The sequence below is a fragment of the Podarcis muralis genome, chromosome 1 (genome assembly GCF_964188315.1).
Source record: "Podarcis muralis chromosome 1, rPodMur119.hap1.1, whole genome shotgun sequence".
NCBI lineage: Eukaryota > Metazoa > Chordata > Lepidosauria > Squamata > Lacertidae > Podarcis > Podarcis muralis.
The window spans coordinates 4,279,912-4,305,795 of NC_135655.1; the positions used below are offsets into that span (position 1 = coordinate 4,279,912).

The window sequence follows — 25,884 nt, forward strand, 5'->3', positions numbered from 1 at the left end:
TTAATGTTTGTTTTCTTTTTTGTAAACCGCTTTAAAGTGTGTATGTGTGTGTGTATGGTGTGTATACACCAGCGGTGTATGCATTTTAGGAAATAAATAACAAATAAATGTGTGGGGCCTGGCCACAGATTCAATGTTATAGACAGTGGGCACCCATCTCCCACCCAGGAATTATATGCCTTCAGGAACCCCAACGCAGCTTGGATGTTTTCCTACGTGGCGGCAGCCAACATTTTGCCTTCCAGATGTTGTTGGACAACAGCTCCTCTGGCCACTGGCCAAGCCGGCTGGAGGAGATGGGCGCAGCCCAACATCTGGAGAAACCACATTGGCTGTCCTGTCCTGCACCAAAACCTCTGCACTGGGGGAAGTTTAGCCTGTTAGGGAGACGTTTCCTGGCCCAGTCTTCTTGCTGACATGCTGTGCCACAGTTAGTCGGTGTGGTATGTACCGTATTCCAGATATTGATGGACTACAATTCCCATCATCCCTGATCATTGGCACATCTGTGATCTAACCTGCTTCTTCTGTTACAGCACCAATCGGGTGCTCAACAGTCTTGTTGGACTACAACTCCCATCAGCCTGAGGCAGCATGGCCCTATGCTCCTGAGGGTGCTGGCTGGGTGTTCATGGGAGTTGTAGTCCAAAATATTTGCAGAGCACCAGGTTGGCAAAGGTTGTGTTATTCCCTCAAGTTGCATTTTAAAAATCCCCAATCTGGCGGTGAATTCCAGTAATTGCTGCCTGCCCTGGGCTCCTTTGGGAGGAACAGCAGGATAGAAATTTAATCAATAGAATACTGTAAGTAAATAGTGCTTTTTTAAAAAAAATCCTTCTAAATGCTATTGGAACTTTGCACATTTGTGACTTCCCCCCCTTCTCAAAGACAATGCTGTTGACTGCAAGTCCACATAAAGGAGACAGGATGTCAGCAACGATATCCTTGCTTGCTGGTGCTGTTCAAACAAAGTCTACAAACTTGTAACACAGAAACAAACATGTCACACATCATGTCTACATCCTCAGAGTTTCCTGCACAGTGGAACACGGGCCACTGACAACATAGAACAGCAAGTCCCGTCTCACACGGATGCCATGGGCGGGGGGAGAAGGGGAGGAGGGCCCCCCCAAAAAAATTTAAAAGAAAAGCAAAAAAAAAAAAAGCAAACAGCAACAAAACAAGAGCCGAACCCCCAAAACAAAAACGGGGGGACGTCCAGAAGCACAGCGCAAGAGGCAACGCCAGGCACGCTCGGCTCACCCACCGGCCGAATTCAGAGACTGTAAAGAAGAGTGCAAGCTCATTTGGTGGGACGAGGATCTGAGCTCAAAGTAGGATCTCCCCGGAAAGCTGTTTTGCAGGTTAAGGGTGGAGGAGAAGGGGCTGGATCTACGCAGCTGCAGCCTTTCCAAAGGCACTGGGAAAGTCAGGGCCTGCTCCTCCGGTTCGGAGTCTAGATGCAAGATCAAGGCAAACTCAAGGTCAGAGCTCCCCAAAGGGGTGAGTCGAACACGGCACCCAAGCCCTTCCTTACCTGTGCAAGTGAAACTGGGGGGAGAGTCTCCCAAGGGGAGCGTGGCCCCTGGGGCAGAACAGCTCCCAGCAGCGGAGGAGCATATGCCCACACTACCCAGGACGGGCGCGTCCACCGAGGGGGGTGGGGCGTGCTCCCGAGGGGGGGCACGGAGGGTGGCCTCCCAGGCGCGGGATAGCCGCTCGGGTGCACGGTGCGCTCGACATTCGGTGCGCCTCCCACCTGCAATTCCTAAGCTTCCTCCTGCTGTCCCCCTTTCCCCCGACGGCTCGGGGTAGGCTTCGGAGTCGCGGGCGGGCGGTGCGGCAAATGTCGCCCCCCTCGGTGAAGACGCCCAGGGTGGACTGCCCCCACCGCACACTCCTCCCTCCGCCACTGGCTCCCAGTTATGGCTTTACCAAATTTGGGGGGGTGGGCTCACAGGGAGAGGAGAGGAAGGGGAAGCCCCACCCCACCAACGGCATTCTGCTAGTTCATAATAATAATAATAATTTTTATTTATACCCCGCCCTCCCCAGCCAAGGCCGGGCTCAGGGCGGCTAACAAGCAAGAATAAAAACAAGTTGAATGAATACAACTTAAAAAACAATATTAAAATACAACAAATATTGAAACATTAAAATATTAAAATGCAGCCTCATCGCAGGAGGAGAAAGGAAAAAGAAAGAGGGGGAGGGAATCAAATTGGCTCCAAGCCAAAGGCCAGGCGGAACAACTCTGTCTTACAGGCCCTGCGGAAAGAGATCAGATCCTGCAGGGCCCTGGTCTCATGAGACAGAGCGTTCCACCAGGCTGGAGCCAATGTTGAAAAGGCCCTGGCTCTGGTTGAGGCTAATCTGACTTCCTTAGGGCCCGGGACCACGAGGGTGTTGCTATTTATGGACCTTGAGGCTCTCCGTGGGGCAGACCGGGAGAGGTGGTCCCATAGGTACGAGGGTCCTAGGCCTTCAAAGGTCAAAAGCAGCACCTTGAACCTGACCCCGTACTCCACCGGGAGCCAGTCCAGCTGGGTCCCTTGGCAGAGACCCCGTGAGGAGCCTCGCTGCAGCATTCTGCACCCTCTGGAGTTTCTGGGACAGCTTCAAGGGCAGCCCCGCGTAGAGCGAATTACAGTAGTCAAGCCTGGAGGTGACCGTCACGTGGATCAATGTGGCCAGGTCGGGGCGGGAAAGGTAAGGGACCAACAGCATCGGATGCAACCCTATGTACAAAGCTCTGCATACAGATCTACAAAGCTGGGTGCAAATCTATAGATATACACGTGTGTGTGCATGCATGCGTGTGTGCGCACGCACACACACACTCCTCAGCCGAAATCCTTGAGCAAGCAAACCTTATCTTTCGGCAAGTAGAAGAGACAGTGGCTGTGGACTCTCCCTCCTTGGAGGTTTTTAAGAAGAGGTTGGGTGGCCACCTGTCAAGGATGCTTCAGGTGAGATTCCTGCCTTGCAAGGGGTTGGACTAGGGTTGTAGTGTTGGGAGGGGGGAGGGGACTCCCAGGGCAATTGCTCCGGGCACATTTTTGGGGAGGGAGCGCTGCTCATGCCACCTTCCTTGAGCTGGCCCTTTGCAAGGCTGGAATATGATCAGATCCCAGCCTTGCAAAGCGGCTCAGGGAGGGTGCCTTGAGAAATAATAATAAAAATTTTTTATTTATACCCCACCCTTCCCGGTTCAGAAAACCAGGCTCAGGGCAGCTAACAACAAATTTAAAACACTTAATTGATGCAACAAAAACCAGCATAAAATACAGTATAAAATGTGGATAACAATAAATTCAGAATTCAAAAATCAATTTAGGGGAGAAATCCATCCAATAAACATTAGATGATCACCAGGGCTAGCTGGCTAAGTTAGTCCTATTTGGGCCAGCGAGGAGACCAGGGGGGATTTAGCTGTGGGATCCCAGAGCAGGTAATCTTCATAAAAAGGGGAGGGGGAGGGAAGGAAGGGAAATAAAATTGAAAGCCAGGCAGAATAGCTCTGTCTTACAGGCCCTGCAGAAGGAGGTTAAATCCTGCAGGGCCCTGGTCTCACAGGACGGAGCATTCCACCAGGTCGGAGCCATCACTGAGAAGGCCCTGGCCCTGGTGTAGGATAGTCTGACTTCCTCAGAGACCTCTAAACTATGATTATTCATGGACCTTAAGGTCCTCTGCGGGGCAGACCAGGAGAGGCGGTCCCATAAATACGAGGAAGATGCCACGCACCTTCCAATCCCAGCCCCAGCCTCGAGCCCCTTTGCAAAGCATTGCAAGACCCTGTGCTGCTTTCGGAGGCTGGGGTCATTCCAGTCTCACAAAGCAGCTTGGGCTGGGGTCACTCCATTGGCTGCAGTGGGTGGGGCTGGGCATGTGCAAAGCAGGCTACGTTCGCCCTCCAGACCCCCAGTATGTGCCCCCCCCGGTGCCATGGATACATGCTCCACTGCTGGGTTGGACTAGGGGTCCTTTCCGACTCCACCGCTCTATGATTCCATCTTGCCGAAGTCTCACAAGAGCTCATGGAGAGCAGGAGATCTTGTGAGATTTCGGCATGATCCTCTGTCAGAAGATGGCACTGCTGCCAGTGTTTTGTGGGCTCTGGCACACAATGCGGGAAGAGAGCCACAGCGCCAGTGGCGAGGCGAACAGCGCGGGGAGGGGGTGGCTCATGCCTGTTCCGTCTCAAGTGGGAAAACGGGGTGCGCCTACCCCACCCCGATTAGGGGCTGAAGGGAGAAGTAGGAAAACGGAGGCCAAGGGGGAGTTTGAAGGCCGTGCGTGTCAGAAGAGAGGGAGGCGGAGGAAAGCTTTACGGGAGCTGTTTCCCACTCAAGAAAGAGAGATAAAAGAAATAGACTCCGGATCTCAAAGAGTCGCCTCCAACAAAACACCTGTAGGTGCACCTGCGGACTCATACAAGGTGAAAAAGAAGTCAGGATTAAAAAACTGTGAACGATCTCACTGCCTGGGAGTGGGGTGCCTGACCCAAGAAGTAGCCCCTCCCCAGAGAGAGGATGTCATCTGCTCTAGGGCTGGAGCCCAGCAGCTCTTCCCCATCTTCTGACGTTACTGAATCACACTGACTGATGAATTTGTTGTTGCCCGTTTGCTTTATTCATACGCCAATGCGTTATTAGAGATATTAGAGCACTCGCTGCTGCTGCGTTTGTTGCTTTTCAGCGCTGCTGTGATTGTCGCAAGCCGCTTTGAGCGCCACGTTCATTGTTGGAAAAGCAGGATGCAACTATTAAATAGAAAACATGGCCAGGTGCGTGACACGTTTTTGGAACGGAAGGGGCAGGGAGGGCAGAAATGGCTTTTGACACCTGAATTCCGTTCTTTCCCAGGTGACATTTCTCTCCTTTCTTGAGGGAAGGGGGTCTCCAGTTTAGCAACCCAAACAAGGAAGGGCATCTCCTGCAAGAATTCCTAGGATGCACCTAGGCAAGGAAGGAACCACCCCCCCGCCCCAGCCCTGCTCTTCAGTGGAAAATGCCTCACCCCTGATCCCGGCAGCCATGACTTACCCTCGGAGGTCTGCAGGACCAGCATCTTGCTGTAGGGGCTGACCCCGGTCTTGTTGAAGGCCTTGACCCGAGCACTGTAGGTGCTGTTAAAGTGGAGTCCATCCACAGTGCACATCGTCTCCTTCCCGACATACACCTCCTAAGGACCCAAAGACACAAAGCTGATGTATGTGTGGGAATGATCAGGGAGGCATATATTGTTTATTAATATCCTTCCTAACCCACGCTAGCAAGTTCCTGTACTTAGCAGAGTTTACATTCCCCTTCTCAAGCACAGCAGATAGCTGGTTGCAGGCTCGTGTGAGTCTCTCATACAATTCAGTCTGTCTCAGAATGAATTGTACAGTTCCTGCTAAGTAAAGGGAAAGGGACCCCTGACCATTAGGTCCAGTCGTGACCGACTCTGGGGTTGCAGCATTCATCTCGCTTTATTGGCCAAGGGAGCCGGCGTACAGCTTCCGGGACATGTGGTCAGCATGACTAAGCCGCTTCTGGCGAACCAGAGCAGCGCACGGAAACACCGTCTACCTTTCCGCTGGAGCGGTACCTATTTATCTACTTGCACTTTGATGTGCTTTCGAACTGCTAAGTTGGGAGGAGCAGGGACTGAGCAACGGGAGCTCACCCCGTTCTGGGGATTCAAACCGCCAACCTTCTGATTGGCAAGTCCTAGGCTCTGTGGTTTAACCCACAGCGCCACCCACGTCCTTGCTATAGTTCCTGGTAAGTTCCCTTTAATCCCTCTTAAAAGAATAAAGAGACAACAATCTTATTTAAAGCCAATAAAAGAAGTTTACTCACGTCAGTTCACAGTTGGATTCCTGAAGGCAGACTTAGTTACAAAATATGTACATGTGGATCTTCCCCATATGGGGGAATAATCCCAGTGCTTATGCTAGATGAGAAGCTATCATAGCAGTCCTAGCTAAAAAGCTGGTCAAACAAAGAAGGAAGTCAAAGAGAGAGAGAGTGCTGGGTGATTTGTGCTTTTTGTTACCTGGACAGGTAAGGTCACGCACCCCTCTAGTCACATGCAAGGAAGGATGCTCCAGGCCAGGAGGAAACAGGAAGTTTCGACTGGCTGACCAATATCCCCTTGCATGTCCACTCTAGGAAAACAAGGAATGTTGCATTTGACTGCTCCCACAGGGAACGGGCCCTTTCAGGGAAGCTTTGCAATGCAGCAGAGATCTGGGGTGTGCAGTGGGAGGCAAGATCATAGGCCAGCCTTTGCCAACCTGATGCCCTCCAGATGTTTCGTACCACTACTCCAAAAATCCATGCTGGTTGGGGCCGATCGGAGTTGTAGTCCAAAATATTGATAGGTGTCAGGTTGGCAAAGGAAGACTCTGGCTCAAATCTCAGTTGAGTCAACGACAATCGCTGAATGTCCAAAAAATTAGGATTGCGGGAAGCTGCCTTGTGCTTATTGCTGTCTACACTGGCTGGCAGCAACTCTCCAGGGATTCAGGAAGGGAGCCTTTCCCAGCCCAACTTGGAGATGCTGGGGAGTGAACCAGGGTGCTTCTGCATGCAGAGCAGGTGCTCTGCCACTGAGCAATGATCCTACCTTAAATATATAGGGTAAACAAGAAACTGCCTTATGCAGCCAGGCCACTGGACCATCTAGGTCAATATTGTCCACACTGACTGGCGGCATCTCTCCAGGGTTTCAGCCAGGGGCATCTCAGGGGCATCGGAAATTGAACCTTGGACCTTCTACAAGCAAAGCAGATGTCCGACCACACAGCTGAGGCTGCTCCCCAGTGAATATATTACATATATTTGTGTTTTTGATTGCTGCTCCTAAGAAAAAATGATTGTTGAGTAACTGTCCCTGAAACTCACAGCTCCCCAGAGAAACGAGAAGGCTAGGAAGCAATTGCCTTTTATTTCCAAGATGTTGGAGGCAGCTATTTTAAGCCAGCCCCCCCCCCTCCAAAAGGCATCTGTGCTGGCTTAGCTTTCCACCCACCCAAGTCTCACATCAGAAATCTATTCTCGATTGCCTACGCACACAAAGCGTCAGTGGTTTCAGCCCCTGCATTTCAGGGACTCGGACTAGATGACTTTGGGGTCCCTTCCAACTCTACAGTTCTGTGATTCTAGGGTCCCAAAGCCACTTCCGCCCTTCCGAGGAGGTGGGGTTGCGGGCTTCATGGCCCCACCATGCGCACGGTGGGTGGAGGCCAGCCCCCGCATGATTGGGGGATTCCTGGCTGTGTCACCCCCTGGCCGGCCAATTGGCTGGTTCAGGGGGCGTGGCCTGCCCTATAAAGGCAGGACGCGGCCGGGGATCTCCCTCTTTGCCGCGCATCAGCTGTTCCGGTTTCCCAACCTCCCGCCCTATAAGGTTTCCGTTCCTTGACCTTGCTATGGACCTTGGTTGGTTGTCATTGAGGGGCCTGGTAGGAATTTTCCCACTTGGCAAATTGGCACCAGCCACTTGGTTTTCGCCTACCTCGTAGCAAATCACCACAACTTTCTGGGTATTGGCGGTTAGGCATTGGTATTGTTCTGTAGATGGAAGAGGGGAGGTAGCGCCATCACCTGCCCCGCATATTGGAGGGTAGTCTGGTAAAGGATTCCAGGGGGCATGGCCCTGTCCGTAGTCTAGGGAGGTGAGGGCCTAAGGCACGCCCCCTATTGGTGACCCCGGGGGAGTTCCTAGTTGATGTGCATCAGCAGGACTCCCCCTACTGGTGGTTAACCCTTGCCGGTCTTCCAGCGGACGGGCTGGAGTCGGATATAGTCAGTTAGGACCAATGCCTAAGCCAATACTGCTCATCACCTGTAACCAATAAAGTTGTGGCCTTTTTTAGCCCATTAACCTTAATAATTGTGTCACGTGCCACGCAATTCTATTTGAGTTTTAATGGTCTTTTAACGAGGTTGGGTGGCCACCTGTCAGTTGAGATCCCTGCTTCACACGGGGTTGGACTAGATGACCCCTGGAACCCCTTCCAACGCTAAAACCTGGAGCCAGCACTATTCAAGCACAACGTAAAAGCGCCTCTCCATAAAACATACCCTGAACTGACCACCGTTCCCGTCATCCAACTCCAGGATGTATCCGTCCACTTGCACCGCGGAAAGTGGAGGCTGCTTCCACGACAAGGTGGCGCTGTTGTTCTGGGTGCAGCACTCTTCCAGCTGGAGGATTGGGGGGGCCGGCACTGGGGAGGAAGCTAAACAGAAATTAGTGTAACCCCGACTTCTACCGCCAGACAGGGTGGAAATCGGGGCCTCTGTTTTTTTTGTTTTTTTAAATAAATTTTTATTAGTTTTCCAAACACATAATAAAAACAAACAATACACAATACACAAACATACAAACATATAAACATGTATAATTTCATAATACACCTGTACACCTATACATAAAACATGTATAATTTTCATACACCTTACTTCCCGGACTTCCCCATACCTCCCCTTTTCTGCATCCTTGTTTTACATTTCTTCAGCAACTCCTCCAATTAACTAATTATTCAATTCAATTTCATTTAAGTTCTTTTTTTTTTAACTTATTGATTACAGCTGCAATTCTCTATTTCCTAATTCCTTGACATCTTAACACTCCTCAATTTTACAACAATTTTTAAGATATGTTTTAAATTTCTTCTAGTCTTCTTCCAGTCTTCAATCGGGGCCTCTGAGTTCTGCAAGAGTTTGTCGGCTTATTACCCATCCTTCACCCTAATACAGTGGTGCCTCGCAAGACGAAAATAATCCGTTCCGCAAGTCTCTTCGTCTAGCGGTTTTTTCGTCTTGCGAAGCAAGCCCATTAGCGGATTAGTGGATTAGCGCTATTAGCGGTTTAGCGGCTTAGCGGCTATTAAAGGCTTAGCAGCTTAGCGGCTAAAAGGCTATTAGCGGCTTAGAAAAAGGGGGGGGGAGCGAAAAAAAATCGCAAGACTTGCAAGACGTTTTCGTCTTGCGAAGCAAGCCCATAGGGAAAATCGTCTTGCGAAGCAGCTCAAAAACGGAAAACCCTTTCGTCTAGCGGGTTTTCCGTCTTGCGAGGCATTCGTCTTGTGGGGCACCACTGTACAGTGGTACCTCTGGTTGCGAACGGGATCCGTTCCAGAGCCTGGTTTGCAACATGAGCAGAACGCAACCCACGTCTGCACGTGCCGCGGTTCGCCGCTTCTGTGCATGCGCGTGACGTCGTTTTGAGCGTCTGCGCATGCGTGAGCGGTGAAACCCGGAAGTAACCTTTTCTGGTACTTTTGGGTTGCTGCGGGACGCAACCTGAAAAGATTTCACCTGAAGCAAACGTAACAAGAGGTATGACTGTATTATAATAATAATTATAATTTATACCCCGCTCATCGGGCTGGGTTTCCCCAGCCACTCTGGGCAGCTCCCAACAAAATATTAAAAGCATGATAAAACATCAAACATTAAAAACTTTCCTCAACAGGGCTGCCTTCAGATGTCCTCTAAAAGTCTGGTAGTTGTTTCCTTGACATCTGGTGGGAGGGCATTCCACAGGGAGGGTGCCACTACCAAGAAGGCCCTCTGCCTGGCTCCCGGTAGCTTCACGTCTCACATTGAGGGAACTGCCAGAAGGCCCTCGGAGCTGGACCTCAGTGTCCGGACCATAGGCGCCGACCCAATGGGGCTTGAGGGGGCCCGAGCCCCCTCAAAAATTCGCCCCCCCAATAATCTCCGGCGCCCCTCCAGCAGAGCGCCATCGCCGCCCCTCTCCCAGCCCAAAATGCACAGGGAGGGGCGGGCTGCATGCCTCCTGCCCTCCCTCCCGAGCAAAAGCTCCACCCAATTTCCTTTGGAGCTGATTAATAGGCGCAGCACGCTCTCCCCTATTCACTCACGAGGAGGCGGCGCCACTTTATTTGCATATTCATGAGCCTATTTATTATTCATGAGCTTTCCCAGGCCCCCCCAATATTTTTTATAAGTCCGCGTCCCTGGTCCGGACTGGACGACGGAGGTGGAGACGCTCCTTCAGGTATACTGGCCCGAGGCCGTTTAGGGCTTTAAAGGTCAGCACCAACACTTTGAATTGTGCTCGGAAACATACTGGGAGCCAATGAAGATCTTTCAGGACTGGTGTTACATGGTCTCAGCGGCCGCTCCCAGTCACCAGTCTAACTGCCGCATTCTGGATTAATTGTAGTTTCCGGGTCACCTTCAAAGGTAGCCCTATGGAGAGCGGATTGCAGTAGTCCAAGCATCCCTAAAGTCCCAGGAGGGGGCCACAGCATTAAAAGGCAACATTAAAATAAGTTAGAACCATTAAAAAATCAGGTGGGTGCTAAAAACCTATGCCTCAAGTCTCAGAAGCCAGGGTAAAAAGGCGAGCCTTTAGCATTTGTTTGAACCTGTACAGGAAAGGTGCCAACACAGAGAAGGCCCTCTATCTTTTTTTTAAATAATTTTTAATTAGGGTTTTTACAATATTACAAAATGAAAAAGAAAAAAGAAAATTATTATAACATTAAATTTTTACTTATAAAAAACATTTTTTCATATTCTTTTATACCATTACAGCTAGAAACCACCTTATTTCAATCCAACATCATTCTAACATTCATTAATTTTACAGTATCTCTGTAAATAGTCTTTAAATTTCTTCCAGTCTTCTTCCACCGACTCTTCTCCCTGGTCTCAGATTCTACCAGTCATTTCCGCCAATTCCATGTAGTCCATCACCTTCATCTGCCATTCTTCCAGAGTGGGTATGTCTTGTGTCTTCCAATACTTTGCAATAAGTATTCTTGCTGCTGTTGTAGCATACATAAAGAAAGTTCTATTCTTCTTTAACACCGATTGGCCGACTATGCCCAGGAGAAAGGCCTCTGGTTTCTTGAAGAAGGTATATTTAAATACCTTTTTCTATTCATTATATATTGTCTCCCAGAAAGCCTTAATCCTTGGGCACGTCCACCAAAGGTGGAAGAATGTACCTTCAGTTTCTTTACATTTCCAACATTTAGAGAAGGCCCTCTATCACCCCAAGCCTCTGAGTGGGGTCCCCTCCGATTGTCCCCTCTGCAGCGCCTCTGACTGAATGATGCAGCAGCAGAACTTTGTATCCCTGTTTAGTTCCCACCAGCTTTTTAGGTTTTGTTGGGGGCACACTTGGTTCTCAGTAAGGGCTTTGTATAAAAGGGAAATTAATCGCCGAGTCATTACAGTCTCCCTTATTTCTTTTCATATTCTGTTAGTTTCCCTGTAGCTTCATTTTTAATTTGTGTATTTGGAAGAAAGGATCACAAATGATAGTCTAACAGCCATGAGATTTGGTTATTTTCTAAATGTACTTGCATCTTTGCTACTGTAATTCAAAGTGTTGGTGCTGACCTTTAAAGCCCTAAGTGGCCTCGGTCCAGTATACCTGAAGGAGCGTCTCCACCCCCATCGTTCTGCCCGGACACTGAGATCCAGCTCCGAGGGCCTTCTGGCGGTTCCCTCATTGTGAGAAGTGAGGTTACAGGGAACCAGGCAGAGGGCCTTCTCGGTGGCGGCACCCGCCCTGTGGAACGCCCTCCCACCAGATGTCAAAGAGAACAACAACTACCAGACTTTTAGAAGACATCTGAAGGCAGCCCTGTTTAGGGAAGTTTTTATTGTTTGATGCTTTATTGTGTTTTTAATCTTTTGTTGGAAGACGCCCAGAGTGGCTGGGGAAACCCAGTCAGATGGGTGGGCTATAATATATTATTATTATTATTATTATTATTATTATTATTATTATTATTATTATTATTATTACTGTAAGAGGCTGTCCTTGGCTGTAATAACCCTTCAAGTAATATAAGTAGCGTCCTTTCTGTACCTTGGCATTATATGTTCTGTTTTAATTTTTGTACTGGAATTGTAGGTGATAGTCCTGGGGGCCACCTAAAACTTGCCAATTTATCTCCTATTCTAAATTACTGAGTGTATAGAAATCAGTAAGCCATCTCATCTTCTTGTTCATTAGCCCCACTTTTGAAAAAAAAAGGCTATAGAAATACTGTTATTACTGCAAAAAAAAGGCTATAGAAATACTGTTATTACTGCAAATTGCCAGCTCAGAACTTCCTTCTCATTAGCCGTGGGAACTGCAGTTCTCCACAAGCCTACAGTTCCTACCCAGGTGGCAGGCACCCTGAGCGTCGCCCTACAACAAAGCCTGTTTCAAGACAGGGGTCTGGATACCCCTTCCCCCTTGCGAGGCTTTGAAGTGCCACAATGGCGCAGATGGGCACCTCGCAGCTGGCAGGTCGCCCAGGAGCATCGCCACAAACATCTTCTCAGCAGCCCTGCCTGTTGCCATCTCTCTCTGCTCCGCTGCTCTGCCCCAGATGGGGCCTGTTGCGATGTGCCAATGCAGCTGAGCTGGCAAGGAGGAGAGGAACGAATGCGAAGGCAGCTGGGCATATCGCAGGCAAGGAGGGCTGCATTGTGCCCAGTCGTGTGAATGCAGGAAGAACAGATCTTGGAATGAATGGCATACAGAGGAAGGGGGGAGGCAAACGCTCCCATTTCTCCATCAGATTTATTTCCCCTGTTTCCTAAAATGGCAATTGCACAGCCATTACTGCAGGCATGTAAACATGGGGATTTTCCATCCTGAGAAAGCTAGATTGTCATTCTCTCTCTCTCTCTCTCTCTCTCTCTCTCTCTCTCTCTCTCACACACACACACACACACATAAATAATTTTAATTGGATTTTCTGTTTTACCATTTAAAATACTCATTTCACTTCCTTAAGATATCAATGACTTCCTTTCTTCTCTTTCTATGGTTCATTTTACATATCATAAATCCCTGCACATTTTACAAAAAAACTATACCATTCAATATTCTATTATTGCCTCCATCAAAACTTTTTTACACTGTTGAATTTGTCTTAACTGCACTGGCTCCTGGTGGAGTACAGGGTCAGGTTTAAGGTGCTGGTTTTGACCTTTAAAGCCCTATACGGCCTAGGACCCACGTACCTACGGGACCGCCTCTCCTGGTATGCCCCACGGAGGACCTTAAGGTCCACAAATGACAACATTTTGGAGGTCCCAGGTCGCAAGGTGGTTAGATTGGTCTCAACTAGGGCCAGGGCCTTTTCAGTACTGGCCCTGACGTGGTGGAACGCTCTGTCACAAGAGACTAGGGCCCTGCAGGACTTGACATTTTTCCGCAGGGCCTGCAAGACAGAGCTGTTCCACCTGGCCTTTGGTTTGGACTCAGTCTGACCCTTATGTTTCCCTCCCCTTATGGTTTTGATCTATGGGGAAATGAGGCTGCATTTTAAATTGCATTTTAACCTGTATTTTAAATTGGGCTTTTCCCCCCATTATGTTTTTACTGTAATTTTACCAGTGTTAGCTGCCCTGAGCCTGGCTCTGACCGGGGAGGGTGGGATATAAATAAAAATTATTATTATTATTATTATTATTATTATTATTGCCAGCATTTTCAGCTGCACACAATTATTTCTCATATATTCAATAAACATTTACCAATCTTCTTTAAATGTATGTTCTTCTTGTTCTTATTCTATATGTTAAGTCTACGAGTTGTGCATATTTCTGTCAACTTAAGTTGCCATTCTTCTTTGGTTGGGACCTCGTTCGTTTTCCATTTTGGGGCTAACAAAACACGGGCTGCTGTAGCAGCATCATACATAAATAAGCTTTTGACTCTAGTTTTTTTAGGAAAGTACTTATAAACATTTTTTTTCAATTCATTATGGATCATTTCCCAATACTCTTTTCCCCTTTTACAAGTCCACTGGATTGTCATTTTCCTAGCCCAGAGGCTAGGTCTGCAACTAAGGACATAAGAATGGCGCAATCAGTTGGTGCGCTCCACGTCTGTTGTGCTCCTGTTTTAGTAAGATGGTGTTGTGAATCTCTAGGATTCTATCTAAGAAAAGCCTGTTAAGGTAAAGGTAAAGGGACCCCTGACCATTAGATCCAGTCGTGACCGACTCTGGGGTTGTGGCGCTCATCTCACTTTATTGGCCGAGGGAGCCGGCGTACAGCTTCCGGGTCATGTGGCCAGCATGACTAAGCCGCTTCTGGCGAACCAGAGCAGCGCACGGAAACGCCATTTACCTTCCCGCTGGAGCAGTACCTATTTATCTACTTGCACTGTGTTGCTTTCGAACAGCTAGGTTGGCAGGAGCAGGGACCAAGCAATGGGAGCTCACCGCCTCGCGGGGATTCGAACCGCCGGACCTTCTGATCAGCAAGTCCTAGGCTCTGTGGTTTAACCCACAGCGCCACCCGCGCCCCTTAAGAAGAGCCTGTTAGATCAGGCCAATTGGAGACTGGAGACTGGGGTGGCAGGTAACATTCCTAAAGAAACAAGTTAACATTACTCGTCTTGGTCCATATGGAAATGTTATCTACCCAGACTCACTAGCAAAGCTCGGCTTTTAAAACTGGTTCCTTGGCAACAGTGTTTCAAAAAAGACATTTAATTATTATGCAATTGTTAGTCACCCTGAGAACTTTGTTCAAGCATGGGAGATAACATGCCTAAAATAAATTTCTACCTTGCGGCTATTTTAAACCTGCTGTTCTTTCCTCCCCCTCGTATTTTCATGCCTGGCACTCCTTCCAAACAGACAGAGACAGAATTTCTCTGACATTTACCTTTCATTTGCATGAAGTCCAGTTGGTGGATGGTCTGCAGCAAAGGCCCGCTGTCCAGGTTCAGGTCAAAGTCTGTCGTCATCCTTGGGGAGAGGGTTCCTTTCCCCCATTGGTCCTCTGTCAGGTGGACTCTCCTTATCAGCGCATCAGAGATCTGGTGGCAAAGGAGACGGGTGGATCAGAGTGTGCGATGCTTGGATAAGTACAGGATTGGAGACGTCTCCCGGGGTGAGGAAGGTCACAAGCCTTGATAGCCAATATGCAAAATCCATTCTTAGACACAGGATACCCTTTGACTGACATACTTGTGGGATGTGAAACACAAGAGCAGTCAAGTACAACATTCCTAGAGTGAACATGTTGACACATGGGGAGGAATGTTTGTCCAGCCAGCAGGTAAACTTCCTGTTTCCTTCTGGGCTGGGACAGACTTCCTTTGCATGTGACTAGAGGTGGGTGTGGCCTCACCTGTGCAGGTAACGACAAAAGCACAGGGAAGGGCAGCCACCTCCCTCTCTTTGACTACATGCATCGAAGAAGCAACATCTGCTTAGCCAAAGATGCTCTCTTGGCCTCCTTGTAACTTGGCTTCTTGTAGTGAGGGAACCGCCAGAAGGCCCTCGGAGCTGGACCTCAGTGTCTGGGCAGAACGATGGCGGTGGAGACGCTCCTTCAGGTATACTGGACTTTTATATACTTTACACAAGATTGTGGCGTGCTCATTCTTTTAAGAGGAATATAAGGGGACTTAACAGGACTCTAATAGTGAGAGGCTTAAACAACCACCTATCTACTGTGCGTTTAAATGGGGAGTGTAAAACTCTGCTAAGTAAAGGAACTTGCTAGCGCAAGTTAGGAAGGATATTAATAAACAATATATCCTCTCCTGCCTCCCTGAAGATTCCCACACAACAGACCTGAGAAAATTCAGATCACAGAAGACAAAAAGGAGGGGAATTAGCCTTTGCTGTAGTCCTGAGGAAAATCCCCCCTCCGAGGCTGCTATTTGCATCAGGGGGAAATGTTCCATTGATGCCAAACTCCTCTGCTTCTCTGCCTGCAGCAACCTGCATCTCCTCAGCAACTTCTCTTTGCATCTTATAAAGTGCATATTAAATGAAAAGATGCATTGAATGGTTCCTTTTGTGCAGCTTCAGATCTTTTGGTCTATCAAGCCCACTACTGTCTCTCTATACCAGCTGTGTTTCCCCCCAGGGACTCAGACAGAGACACTTTGCAGTGACTCTGCCTGAGATCCTTTTAACCGGAGATACCAGGGATTGAATTGAATTTAGGGGTCTTCTGCATGTGATGTGCTCAGTCCCTGTACTTCGCTCCGGCCATCCCTGATGGAATGAGAAGGTAAAAAGGTAAAGGTACCCCTGCCCGTACGGGCCAGTCTTGCCAGACTCTAGGGTTGTGCGCTCATCTCACTCTATAGGCCGGGGGCCAGCGCTGTCCGCAGACACTTCCGGGTCACGTGGCCAGCGTGACAAGCTGCATCTGGCGAGCCAGCACAGCACACGGAACGCCGTTTACCTTCCCGCTGGTAAGCGGTCCCTATTTATCTACTTGCACCCGAAGGTGCTTTCGAACTGCTAGGTTGGCAGGCGCTGGGACCGAATGACGGGAGTGCACCCCACCACGGGGATTCGAACCGCCGACCTTTCGATCGGCAAGTCCTAGGCGCTGAGGCTTTAACCCACAGCGCCACCCGCGTCCCTGGAATGAGAAGGACTGAGTCTTAAAAGGTTAAACAGATCAGCAGGTTTATCTTCTCAAGGCGACTTGCAAACAAGCAGCCAACTCCTCCTCTTTCCACAAGTGCTTTGTGCTCCTAGGCCAAGTAGCCTTGAGTTGCTTAGGAATGCTAAGTAGCATCATCTAGAGGACCGGTCATGAACACCACAATGTACAGTGGACACTCGGGTTGCAACCTGCAGCGTTCGCAACCTTCAGCAGCTGCATGCACGACCCCTGAAACCCGGAAGTAACCCGTTCCGATACTTCCGGGTTTCAGCGGTCCATAACCCAAAAAAACGCAACCTGAAGCATCTGTAACCCAAGGTATGACTGTATACATGAACTCAAGGAGGTCTGAATTAGGGCATTTGCAGCAATAAGAGGAAATCCACGCTTCTCTTAGGATTATGAACAGGGGGGAAGAGAATCAAGCAGCAACCTGGAGGAATCCGCTGGGATCGTTCTCCTTGATGACCTCCAAGCAGTATTCCATGAGTCCCGTCGTCTGGCGTAGTTTCACTGTGCAGTGGGAGATCTGGTCCCGCACCACCTGCAACGAGACACACAAGACAGCAATGTTCCCAGAGCTAGGAGCCATGCTGTTCTATCTCTGTACCATTGTCCGCCCAGACACTGAGGTCCAGCGCTGAGGGCCTACTGGGGGGTTCCCTCCCTGTGAAAAGTGAGGTTGCAGGGAACCAGGCAGAGGGCCTTCTCGGTGGTGGCACCTGCCCTGTGGAACGCCCTCCCGTCAGATGTCAAAGAGATAAACAACTACCTGACATTTAGAAGACATCTGAAGGCAGCCCTGTTCAGGGAAGTTTTAAATGTGTGACATTTTAATGTATTTTTAATCTTTGTTGGAAGCTGCCCAGAGTGGCTGGGGAGACGCAGCCAGATGGGCGGGGTATAAATAATAAATTATTATTATTATTATTATTATTATTATTATTATTATTATTATTATTATTATGTATTCAGTGGTCTGTGTTGTCAGGTCTAGGGATTCTGAGCCCTTGTGTTCTGATTCGATACATGATATCCAATCACAGAACATTTCAGGATTTGGGCCTCTGCCATTGGCCCTTAAACTCTGACTTGTGATTCGCAGCTTGGAAGTTTAGACAGCCAATCACGTTGAGAGTGGGAGTAGCCCAGGCCTCCAAAAATGTATTTAAGCAATTGTTTTGCCCCTCTTGTCCTGTTCTGCAGTTCAATAAAGGTTCTTGCTGTTGTCACTTTGTCTTGCCTCGCAGGAACCCGCCTACACTTCAGCTTCTGAACACCAGCTGTTGGAAACAACAGGAGGGGAAAGTTGCTCTTGTGCTCAGGTCCTGATCCAGCATATGCTCTTCTTAAGTTGTTGTTGTTGTTTAGTCGTTTAGTCGTGTCCGACTCTTCGTGACCCCCTGGACCAGAGCACGCCAGGCACTCCTGTCTTCCACTTCCTCCCGCAGTTTGGTCAAACTCATGCTGGTAGCTTCTAGAACACTGTCCAACCATCTCGTCCTCTGTCGTCCCCTTCTCCTTGTGCCCTCCATCTTTCCCAACATCAGGGTCTTTTCCAGGGACTCTTCTCTTCTCATGAGGTGGCCAAAGTCTTGGAGCCTCAGCTTCAGGATCTGTCCTTCCAGTGAGCACTCAGGGCTGATTTCCTTCAGAATGGAGAGGTTTGATCTTCTTGCAGTCCATGGGACTCTCAAGAGTCTCCTCCAGCACCAGAATTCAAAAGCATCAATTCTTTGGCGATCAGCCTTCTTGATGGTCCAGCTCTCACTTCCATACATCACTACTGGGAAAACCATAGCTTTAACTATACGGACCTTTATTGGCCTTGCCTTCTTAAGTTCCTATACTGCAATACTGCACGCATCCAGTAGGAGGGGCTCGCACATTGTGTTGCTTCTTCGCGTTTACATTTGACATTTGAGTTCATGCAAGTTTCTGCAAAGTTGCAGAAAATGAGGACATGAGGTCCTTATCACACTGATTCCGAATGACAGGCCAGATATCAGTCTTTCCAATGATGGACTTGTGGAATCAGCAGCTATTGCCATTCCTGGCTTGGGAAGGTCTTGCCACAGAAATTTATGGGTCTTCTTTTTGCAGGACACGTCCTCTTTTTCAGGGGTAAAATTTGGAACAATTTGGGTTTCTTTGCTTTGAATGGCCATCATATCGTCCTCTTTTTCTTGCTCTTCAAGATACGGCAACCCGAGTTCCATCAAGACTGGATTACTGCAATGCACTCTATGCACTATGTTGCTATTAGTCCACAAAGCCCTTAATAACTCAGGGCCAATTTACCTACAAGAACTCCTTACCCAACATGTGCTCCATCAACCACTTCAGTTGATGGAATTGGCAGTACTACATCTGCCACATGTAGTATGTGGGCTGGATGAATCCCAAGCCGGAATTAAGATTACTGGAAGAAATATCAACAACCTCAGATATGCAGATGACACAACCTTGATGGCAGAAAGTGAGGAGGAATTAAAGAACCTTTTAATGAGGGTGAAAGAGGAGAGCGCAAAATATGATTTGAAGCTCAACATCAAAAAAATGAAGATCATGGCCACTGGTCCCATCACCTCCTGGCAAATAGAAGGGGAAGAAATGGAGGCAGTGAGAGATTTTACTTTCTTGGGTTCCATGATCACTGCAGATGGGGACAGCAGTCACAAAATTAAAAGACGCCTGCTTCTTGGGAGAAAAGCAATGACAAACCTAGACAGCATCTTAAAAAGCAGAGACATCACCTTGCCAACAAAGGTCCGTTTAGTGAAAACTATGGTTTTCCCAGTAGTGATGTATGGAAGTGAGAGCTGGACCATCAAGAAGGCTGATCGCTGAAGAATTGATGCTTTTGAATTCTGGTGCTGGAGGAGACTATTGTGGGTCCCATGGACTGCAAGAAGATCCAACCTCTCCATTCTGAAGGAAATCAGCCCTGAGTGCTCACTGGAAGGACAGATCCTGAAGCTGAGGCTCCAAGACTTTGGCCACCTCATGAGAAGAGAAGATTCCCTGGAAAAGACCCTGATGTTGGCAAAGATGGAGGGCACAAGGAGAAGGGGACGACAGAGGACGAGATGGTGGGACAGTGTTCTCGAAGCTACCAGCATGAGTTTGACCAAACTGCGGGAGGCAGTGGAAGACAGGAGTGCCTGGCGTGCTCTGGTCCAGGGGGTCATGAAGAGTCGGACACAACTAAACAACTAAACAACAACAACACATGTGCCACATAACACCCATTCCACATTTCTAAGAACGCAATTGTTTAGTATGGCAGCACCTATACTTCAGAACCACCTGCCTCTTGATACCAAGCAGGAACCTTCACTGTATTCTTTTTGGTGCCTGCTAAAAACATTCTTGTTCAGGCTAAGCCTACCTAGATGCTTAGAAATGCTAATGTGAATTTTAATCTGTTGTAGTATTTTAACTCCTAGCATGTTGAAAAGGATTGTAAATGTTTCTTGGTTTTATTGCTTTATCCTTTTGTAAGCCGCTTTGTGGTGGTTGTTTATTTGTTTGTTTTTACAAACAACCAGTTTATAAATTTTATGAAATAAATATAAATAAAATACACAGACACAGTTCTGAGTGGCATTCCCTTGGCTTTTTTAAAAAAAAACTGAAGTCAATTTGCTCCCAGTAATTTGCTCCCCTTTGCAAATGTTGATGTCGACTCTCAGTGTTCAAATATTTGCCAGTTGTTTGGTGTCTACATTAATTGTATTTGATTTCAGTGTTTGCTACCTGGTGGTAGGCAGCTGGCATGCAGTGGCATTCGGGTGCTTAATTTATTACAGGGCATGCAATGGCATTCAGCATAAGGCAGCTTCCTCTGTTCCTATAAAATCTCCAGCCTCAGGACAAGTAAGCAAAGCATTGAAAGAGCCTTCCCTTTCATCACGTCGGCCTCCGTTAATGCTCTTTGCAGAGATGAGCCCTGCCCTGGAGAGCGAGATTGCAAATATGGGATTTGCGGGGGAAACCATCTTTTATCTCCTTATCTTCTTTACAGCTTAAGTCGAGGTTCCTGCTCTTCCCAGATAATGAAATCTCTCGCCTCTCCACTCAAAGTTGACGCTTTCAGAATATTATTGAAGGAGCCACCATCTGCTCTGCACAGAAACTCTGTGTGTATAAATCACAGGGTGATGCATGGTCTGTCCCAGGTGTGGCAAGGAAGGAGTTTCAAGGGCTCCCGAAATTCAATAATGGCTCATAATCTTAGCTTCACAGAAGGAAGTTCAACACAGTCCCAGCGGCGCCTTAACTGGTGTCAGGGGACAGAGCTGTAGCCTGTGAGGTTAGGGCTTGACCTGGGCCAGGGGTGACTCCTGACCTCTGAGCTTTTTATAACCTCAACAGCAAGCCCAGTTGAAGGCCAACATGTCTGTACAATAACACATTACAGACAAAATCTGCAAAGGACTTGATAAGCATTGCCTCCGATTCAACGCACTACCAGCTGCCTCTAATTCTCTTGAATAAGGCCCATCCACACTATATATTTAACTGGGCTCATACCACTTTAAACAGCTGTTCCTTCTCCCCAGAGAATCCTGGAAACTGTAGTTTGCTATTCCACTCAGAGAGCTGCAATTCCCAGAGTTTCCTGGGGAAAGAGATTGATTATTAAACCACTTTAGGAACTATAGCTCTGTGAGGGCTGAGGTTTGGTGAGTGTCTGAATCTACTTGTGCAAATACCGTATTTGCAATATCAGACATCTCTCATCCCTATCAACAAACCTTTGAATCAAAGAATTAGAAAGTTGGAAGGTACTGCAAGAGCCTGCAATGAAGAATCTCAGCTAAAGCTTCCATGACTGATGGCCATCCAAAAGCAAAGGTGAAGAAGAAGGGTTTGGATTTGATATCCCGCTTTATCACTACCCAAAGGAGTCTCAAAGCGGCTCACAATCTCCTTTCCCTTCCTCCCCCACAACAAACACTCTGTGAGGTGAGTGGGGCTGAGAGACTTCAGAGAAGTGTGACTAGCCCAAGGTAACCCAGCAGCTGCATGTGGAGGAGCGGGGAAGCGAACCCGGTTCACCAGATTACGAGTCCATTGCTCTTAACCACTACACCACACTGGCTGGTAAAGGACCCCTGACCGTTAAGTCCAGTCGCAGACAACACTGGGGTTGGGGCGCTCATCTTGCTTTACAGGCCAAGGGAGCCAGTGTTTGTCTGTAGACAGTTTTTCCGGGTCATGTGGCTAGCATGACTAAGCCGCTTCTGGCGCGATGGAACACCGAAACCAGAGCAGCGCACGGAAATGCCATTTACCTTCCCACCATAGTGGTACCTATTTATCTACTTGTACTTTGACGTGCTTTCGAACTGCTAGGTAGGCAGGAGCAGGGACCGAGCAACGGGAGCTCACCCCGTAGCGGGGATTCGAACCGCCGACCTTCTGATCGGCAAGCCCAAGAGACTCAGTGGTTTAGAAAGCACCACCTGCATCCCTGACGCCCATCCAACCTATGGTTAAAAGTCTCCAAGGAAGGAGAGTCTACCACCTCCCAAGGGAGCGCGTTCCACTGCTGAGCAGCTCTTACCATCAGAAAGCTATTCCTGATGTTCAGTCGGAATCTCCTTTCTTGCAACTTAAATCCATTGGTTCGGGACCTACTCTTAAAAGCAGAAGAAAACAATCTTGCTCCCTCCTCCTTGTGACAGCCCTTAAGATATTTGAAGATGGCTCTCATATCTCCTCTCAGTCTCCTCTTTTTCAGGCTATATTATTTATAATCTAAAAGCTTTAATGTAAAATTTCAAACTGTGTTGTATTTGTATACAGCAAAGAGACGTTTAGAGTAATTAGGTATATTTTAATTTAGTTAATTATGTGCCATATTTTTCGCTCTATAAGACGCACCAGACCACAAGACGCACCTAGTTTTTGGAGGAGGAAAACAAGAAAAAAAATATTCTGAATCTCAGAAGCCAGAACAGCAAGAGGGATCGCTGTGCAGCGAAAGCATTAATCCCTCTTGCTGTTCTGGCTTCTGGGATAGCTGCGCAGCCTGCATTCGCTCCATAAGACGCGCACACATTTCATAAGTGAGTCTTATAGAGCAAAAAATTTGGTAATAGGTTTATGTTAGAAAATGAATATGGATATTGAATTTGATGTTTGTAATTTTTCTTTTTTCGGTTTTGGAAGATAATAATAATAATAATAATAATAATAATAATAATAATAAAAAAGATATTTGAAGAGGGCTCTCATATCTCCTCTCAGTCTCCTCTTTTTCAGGCTAAACATACCCAACTCCCTCAAACATTCCTTCTAAGGCTTGGTTCGGACCCTTTATCATCTCTGTTGTTGTTCTTTGCACACATTCCAGTTTGTCAATATCCTTAAATTGTGGTGCCCAGAATTGGACACAGTACTCCAGGTGTGGCCTGACCAAGGCAGAATTGAGCAGGACTATTACGTCCCTTGATCTGGACGCTACAAAGCCTTGGCCCTGCAAAGAGTTAAAAACTGGCCCGGGTATGCTGTGCATTATTTAAAACCCAGCCTCTGAGCCACAGCAAAGACAAATGCTGCACTCTAAATAAATGATGCCCATAAAGCAATGCAAATATATTTTGTATAATTAGTGCCACATTATGCATGGTTATTTATCTTTCTGCATCATTTATGATGCTTGGCGCTGGAGAGCGAATAAGTTGTTCTAGTGAGTCCTCAAGCCCCATTCCAGCATCGCTGGTAGTCACACGCGGCCCTTCTCCAGCCCCAGGGACTCTTCCCATGTCCATAAGGGCTAGAAACTTACTTTTATTCAAAAACAAAAGCGTAAGTTTCGGGTACAGAAAATCCAGTCCTCAGTAAAAAATGCAGGGAATTAAAAACTTGCAAGTCCACATAGGGCTGTCATACGCCCAGATTTTCCTGGACACTGGCGGGATTTCAGAGGCGGAAGTGATGTCTGGAAGGAATTTTCAAAAAGCAGTGCTTTGTCCTGGATCTTAGGTAAGTCAATTGAAAAATTGTTTTTAACATTTGTTTTTGTTTTTAACAATTGTTGTTTTTAACATTTTTTGCAAAAAGGGGGGGCTCAAAATCTTTGGGGGTGTCATCCGAAGGCAGCCCTGTTTAGGGATGTTTTTAATGTTTAATGCTGTATTGTGTTTTTAATAGTCGGTTGGGAGCCGCCGAGATTGGCTGGGGAAAACCAGCCAGATTGGCAGGGTTTATAATATAATATTATATTATATTATATTATTATATTATATTATATTATTATATTAGGGACGCGGGTGGCGCTGTGGGTAAAACCTCAGCGCCTAGGGCTTGCCGATCGCATGGTCAGCGGTTCGAATGCCCGCGGCGGGGTGAGCTCCCGTCTTTCGGTCCCAGCTCCTGCCCACCTAGCAGTTCAAAAGCACCCTTAAGTGCAAGTAGATAAATAGGGACCGCTTTACAGCGGAAAGGTAAACGGCGTTTCCATGTGCTGCGCTGGTGCCGGCTCGCCAGAGCAGCTTCGTCACGCTAGCCACGTGACCCGGAAGTGTCTCCGGACAGCGCTGGCCCCCGGCCTCTTAAGTGAGATGGGCGCACAACCCTAGAGTCGGACACGACTGGCCCGTACGGGCAGGGGTACCTTTACCTATTATATTATATTATGTATTGTATTGTATTGTATTGTATTGTATTGTATTGTATTGTATTGTATTGTATTGTATTGTATTGTATTGTATTGTATTATATTATCATATCATATATCATATCATATCATATCATATCATATCATATTATATTATATTATATTATATTATATTATATTATATTATATTATATTATATTATATTATTATATATCTAAGGAAGAATACAGCAGGGAGATCCTAGAAATGGGTCTGTTTAATTTTTTAAAAATTGATGGATTTGTGTTTCACTGTTCTACATTCACTCTGAATTAATTTCCATTAATTTCAGTGGGTTTTGTTATGGAAGGCATAGAGGACATATCAGGAAGTTATATGACATTAAAAGATGGTGGAATTTCAAATCTAAGACCAATGAATGTGAATATGGTATGACCCAAATGAGTTCTGCCTCTGGGCCACAATGAAGTACTCAAAGGCTCAACGCAACTTTATAGCTCATAAAACAATCCAGGAGGCAGAGAAGATGGGGAGCCGGGAGCACTCATTACTGAGGGGTGATGTTGTGTAAATAACTGCTCAAGGGAACTCAAGTTACATCCAAGTCCTTTAAGAGACCCCAAAGCTCATTATCAGCTTTGCAAACGTCATCTGTTTCTTCCTCCTGAGCTTCTCTCCTCTCTCTCTCTCTCTCTCTCTCTCTCTCTCTCTCTCACACACACACACACACACACACACACACACACACACACACCCCACTCTTCTAATCAGAACAAGCTGAACGAACTCTGTCATTTCACAATCTTGGAGCCCTTGCAGGTTGTATGATTCAGGAAAGGGAGCGGAACCCAGCATCTTGAGAACTGCAGGAATCATTTCTTCATCATCCGAACTCTGTGTTCATCATCTGAGGCTGTTCTCTGAGTGCCCTGCCCACATGGGGTGGCAACATGAGAACGGCATACCCTCCAACATTTCTCCGATGGAAATAGGGGCATCCCATTCCATAAGGATAATTTTTCAAATTACACCCCTTTGCAATTTATACCCCACACATGTAACTCGCTCTACGTGGGGCTGCCCTTGAGAATGACCCAGAAACTCCAGCGGGCGCAGAATGCCGTGGCAAGACTCCTTACGGGGTCCTTGCCACGGGATCATATTCACCCAGTGCTATACCAGCTGTACTGGCTCCCGGTGGAGTACAGGATCAGGTTTAAGGTGCTGGTTTTAACCTTTAAAGCCATATACGGCCTAGGACCCTCGTACCTACGGGACTGCCTCTCCTGGTATGTCCCACGGAGTACTTTACGGTCTTCAAATAAAAACATCTTGGAGATCCCGGGCCACAGGGAGGTTAGGCTGGCCTCAACCAGAGCCAGGGCTTTTCCGGCTGTGGCTCCGATCTGGTGGAACGCTCTGTCCCAAGAGACCAGGGCCCTGCGGGACTTGACATCTTTCTAAAGGACCTGCAAGACGGAGCTGTCCCACTACGATGCAGCCCCTGCTGCATTCTACTGTAAGGAGCGACGCAGGTTTGCTTTGAAGAGACATCTCAGTTCTGCTCTGAAAATGCCAGCGGTGTTCAAAGACACACACAGAGAGGTCTAAAGGAAGGATGAGGGTGGAAAGCCAAAAGCTCTGAGCTGGCCGCCTCTGTGCATGCAGGGAAACCTATTGGACTCCTCTGCTGAATAGACAAAAATGTGTTTGAGTTAACTGGGCTGGAAAACATCTCAGCACTGCTGCCTTTGACTATTCCCAGGGGGAGAGACTTTTGGCTCCGGCCGACCCACTGCAACACATTCAGCCTGTGTTGCAGTGGTGCATTGAAAAAGCCCAGGA

General features: G+C 47.6%; 1 protein-coding gene across 7 annotated transcripts in view; it reads right to left on the reverse strand.

Annotated features, from left to right (window-relative positions):
- Positions 1 to 25,884, reverse strand: part of TRIM9 (tripartite motif containing 9) — a 70,304-nt gene that overhangs the window by 15,968 nt on the left and 28,452 nt on the right. For 3 of the 7 annotated variants that reach the window (XM_028722325.2, XM_028722234.2, XM_028722148.2), the window contains exons 4-7: positions 16,843 to 16,953; positions 14,661 to 14,814; positions 8,079 to 8,236; positions 5,049 to 5,187 (exon numbers count right to left, since the gene is read on the reverse strand). In XM_028722325.2, the coding sequence (XP_028578158.1) occupies positions 5,049 to 5,187; positions 8,079 to 8,236; positions 14,661 to 14,814; positions 16,843 to 16,953 (562 nt within the window). Of the gene's footprint in view, positions 1 to 1,267; positions 1,457 to 5,048; positions 5,188 to 8,078; positions 8,237 to 14,660; positions 14,815 to 16,842; positions 16,954 to 25,884 lie in introns of all 7 variants that reach the window. The other 4 variants (XM_028721903.2, XM_028721826.2, XM_028722408.2 and 1 more) reach the window with 3 other exon arrangements.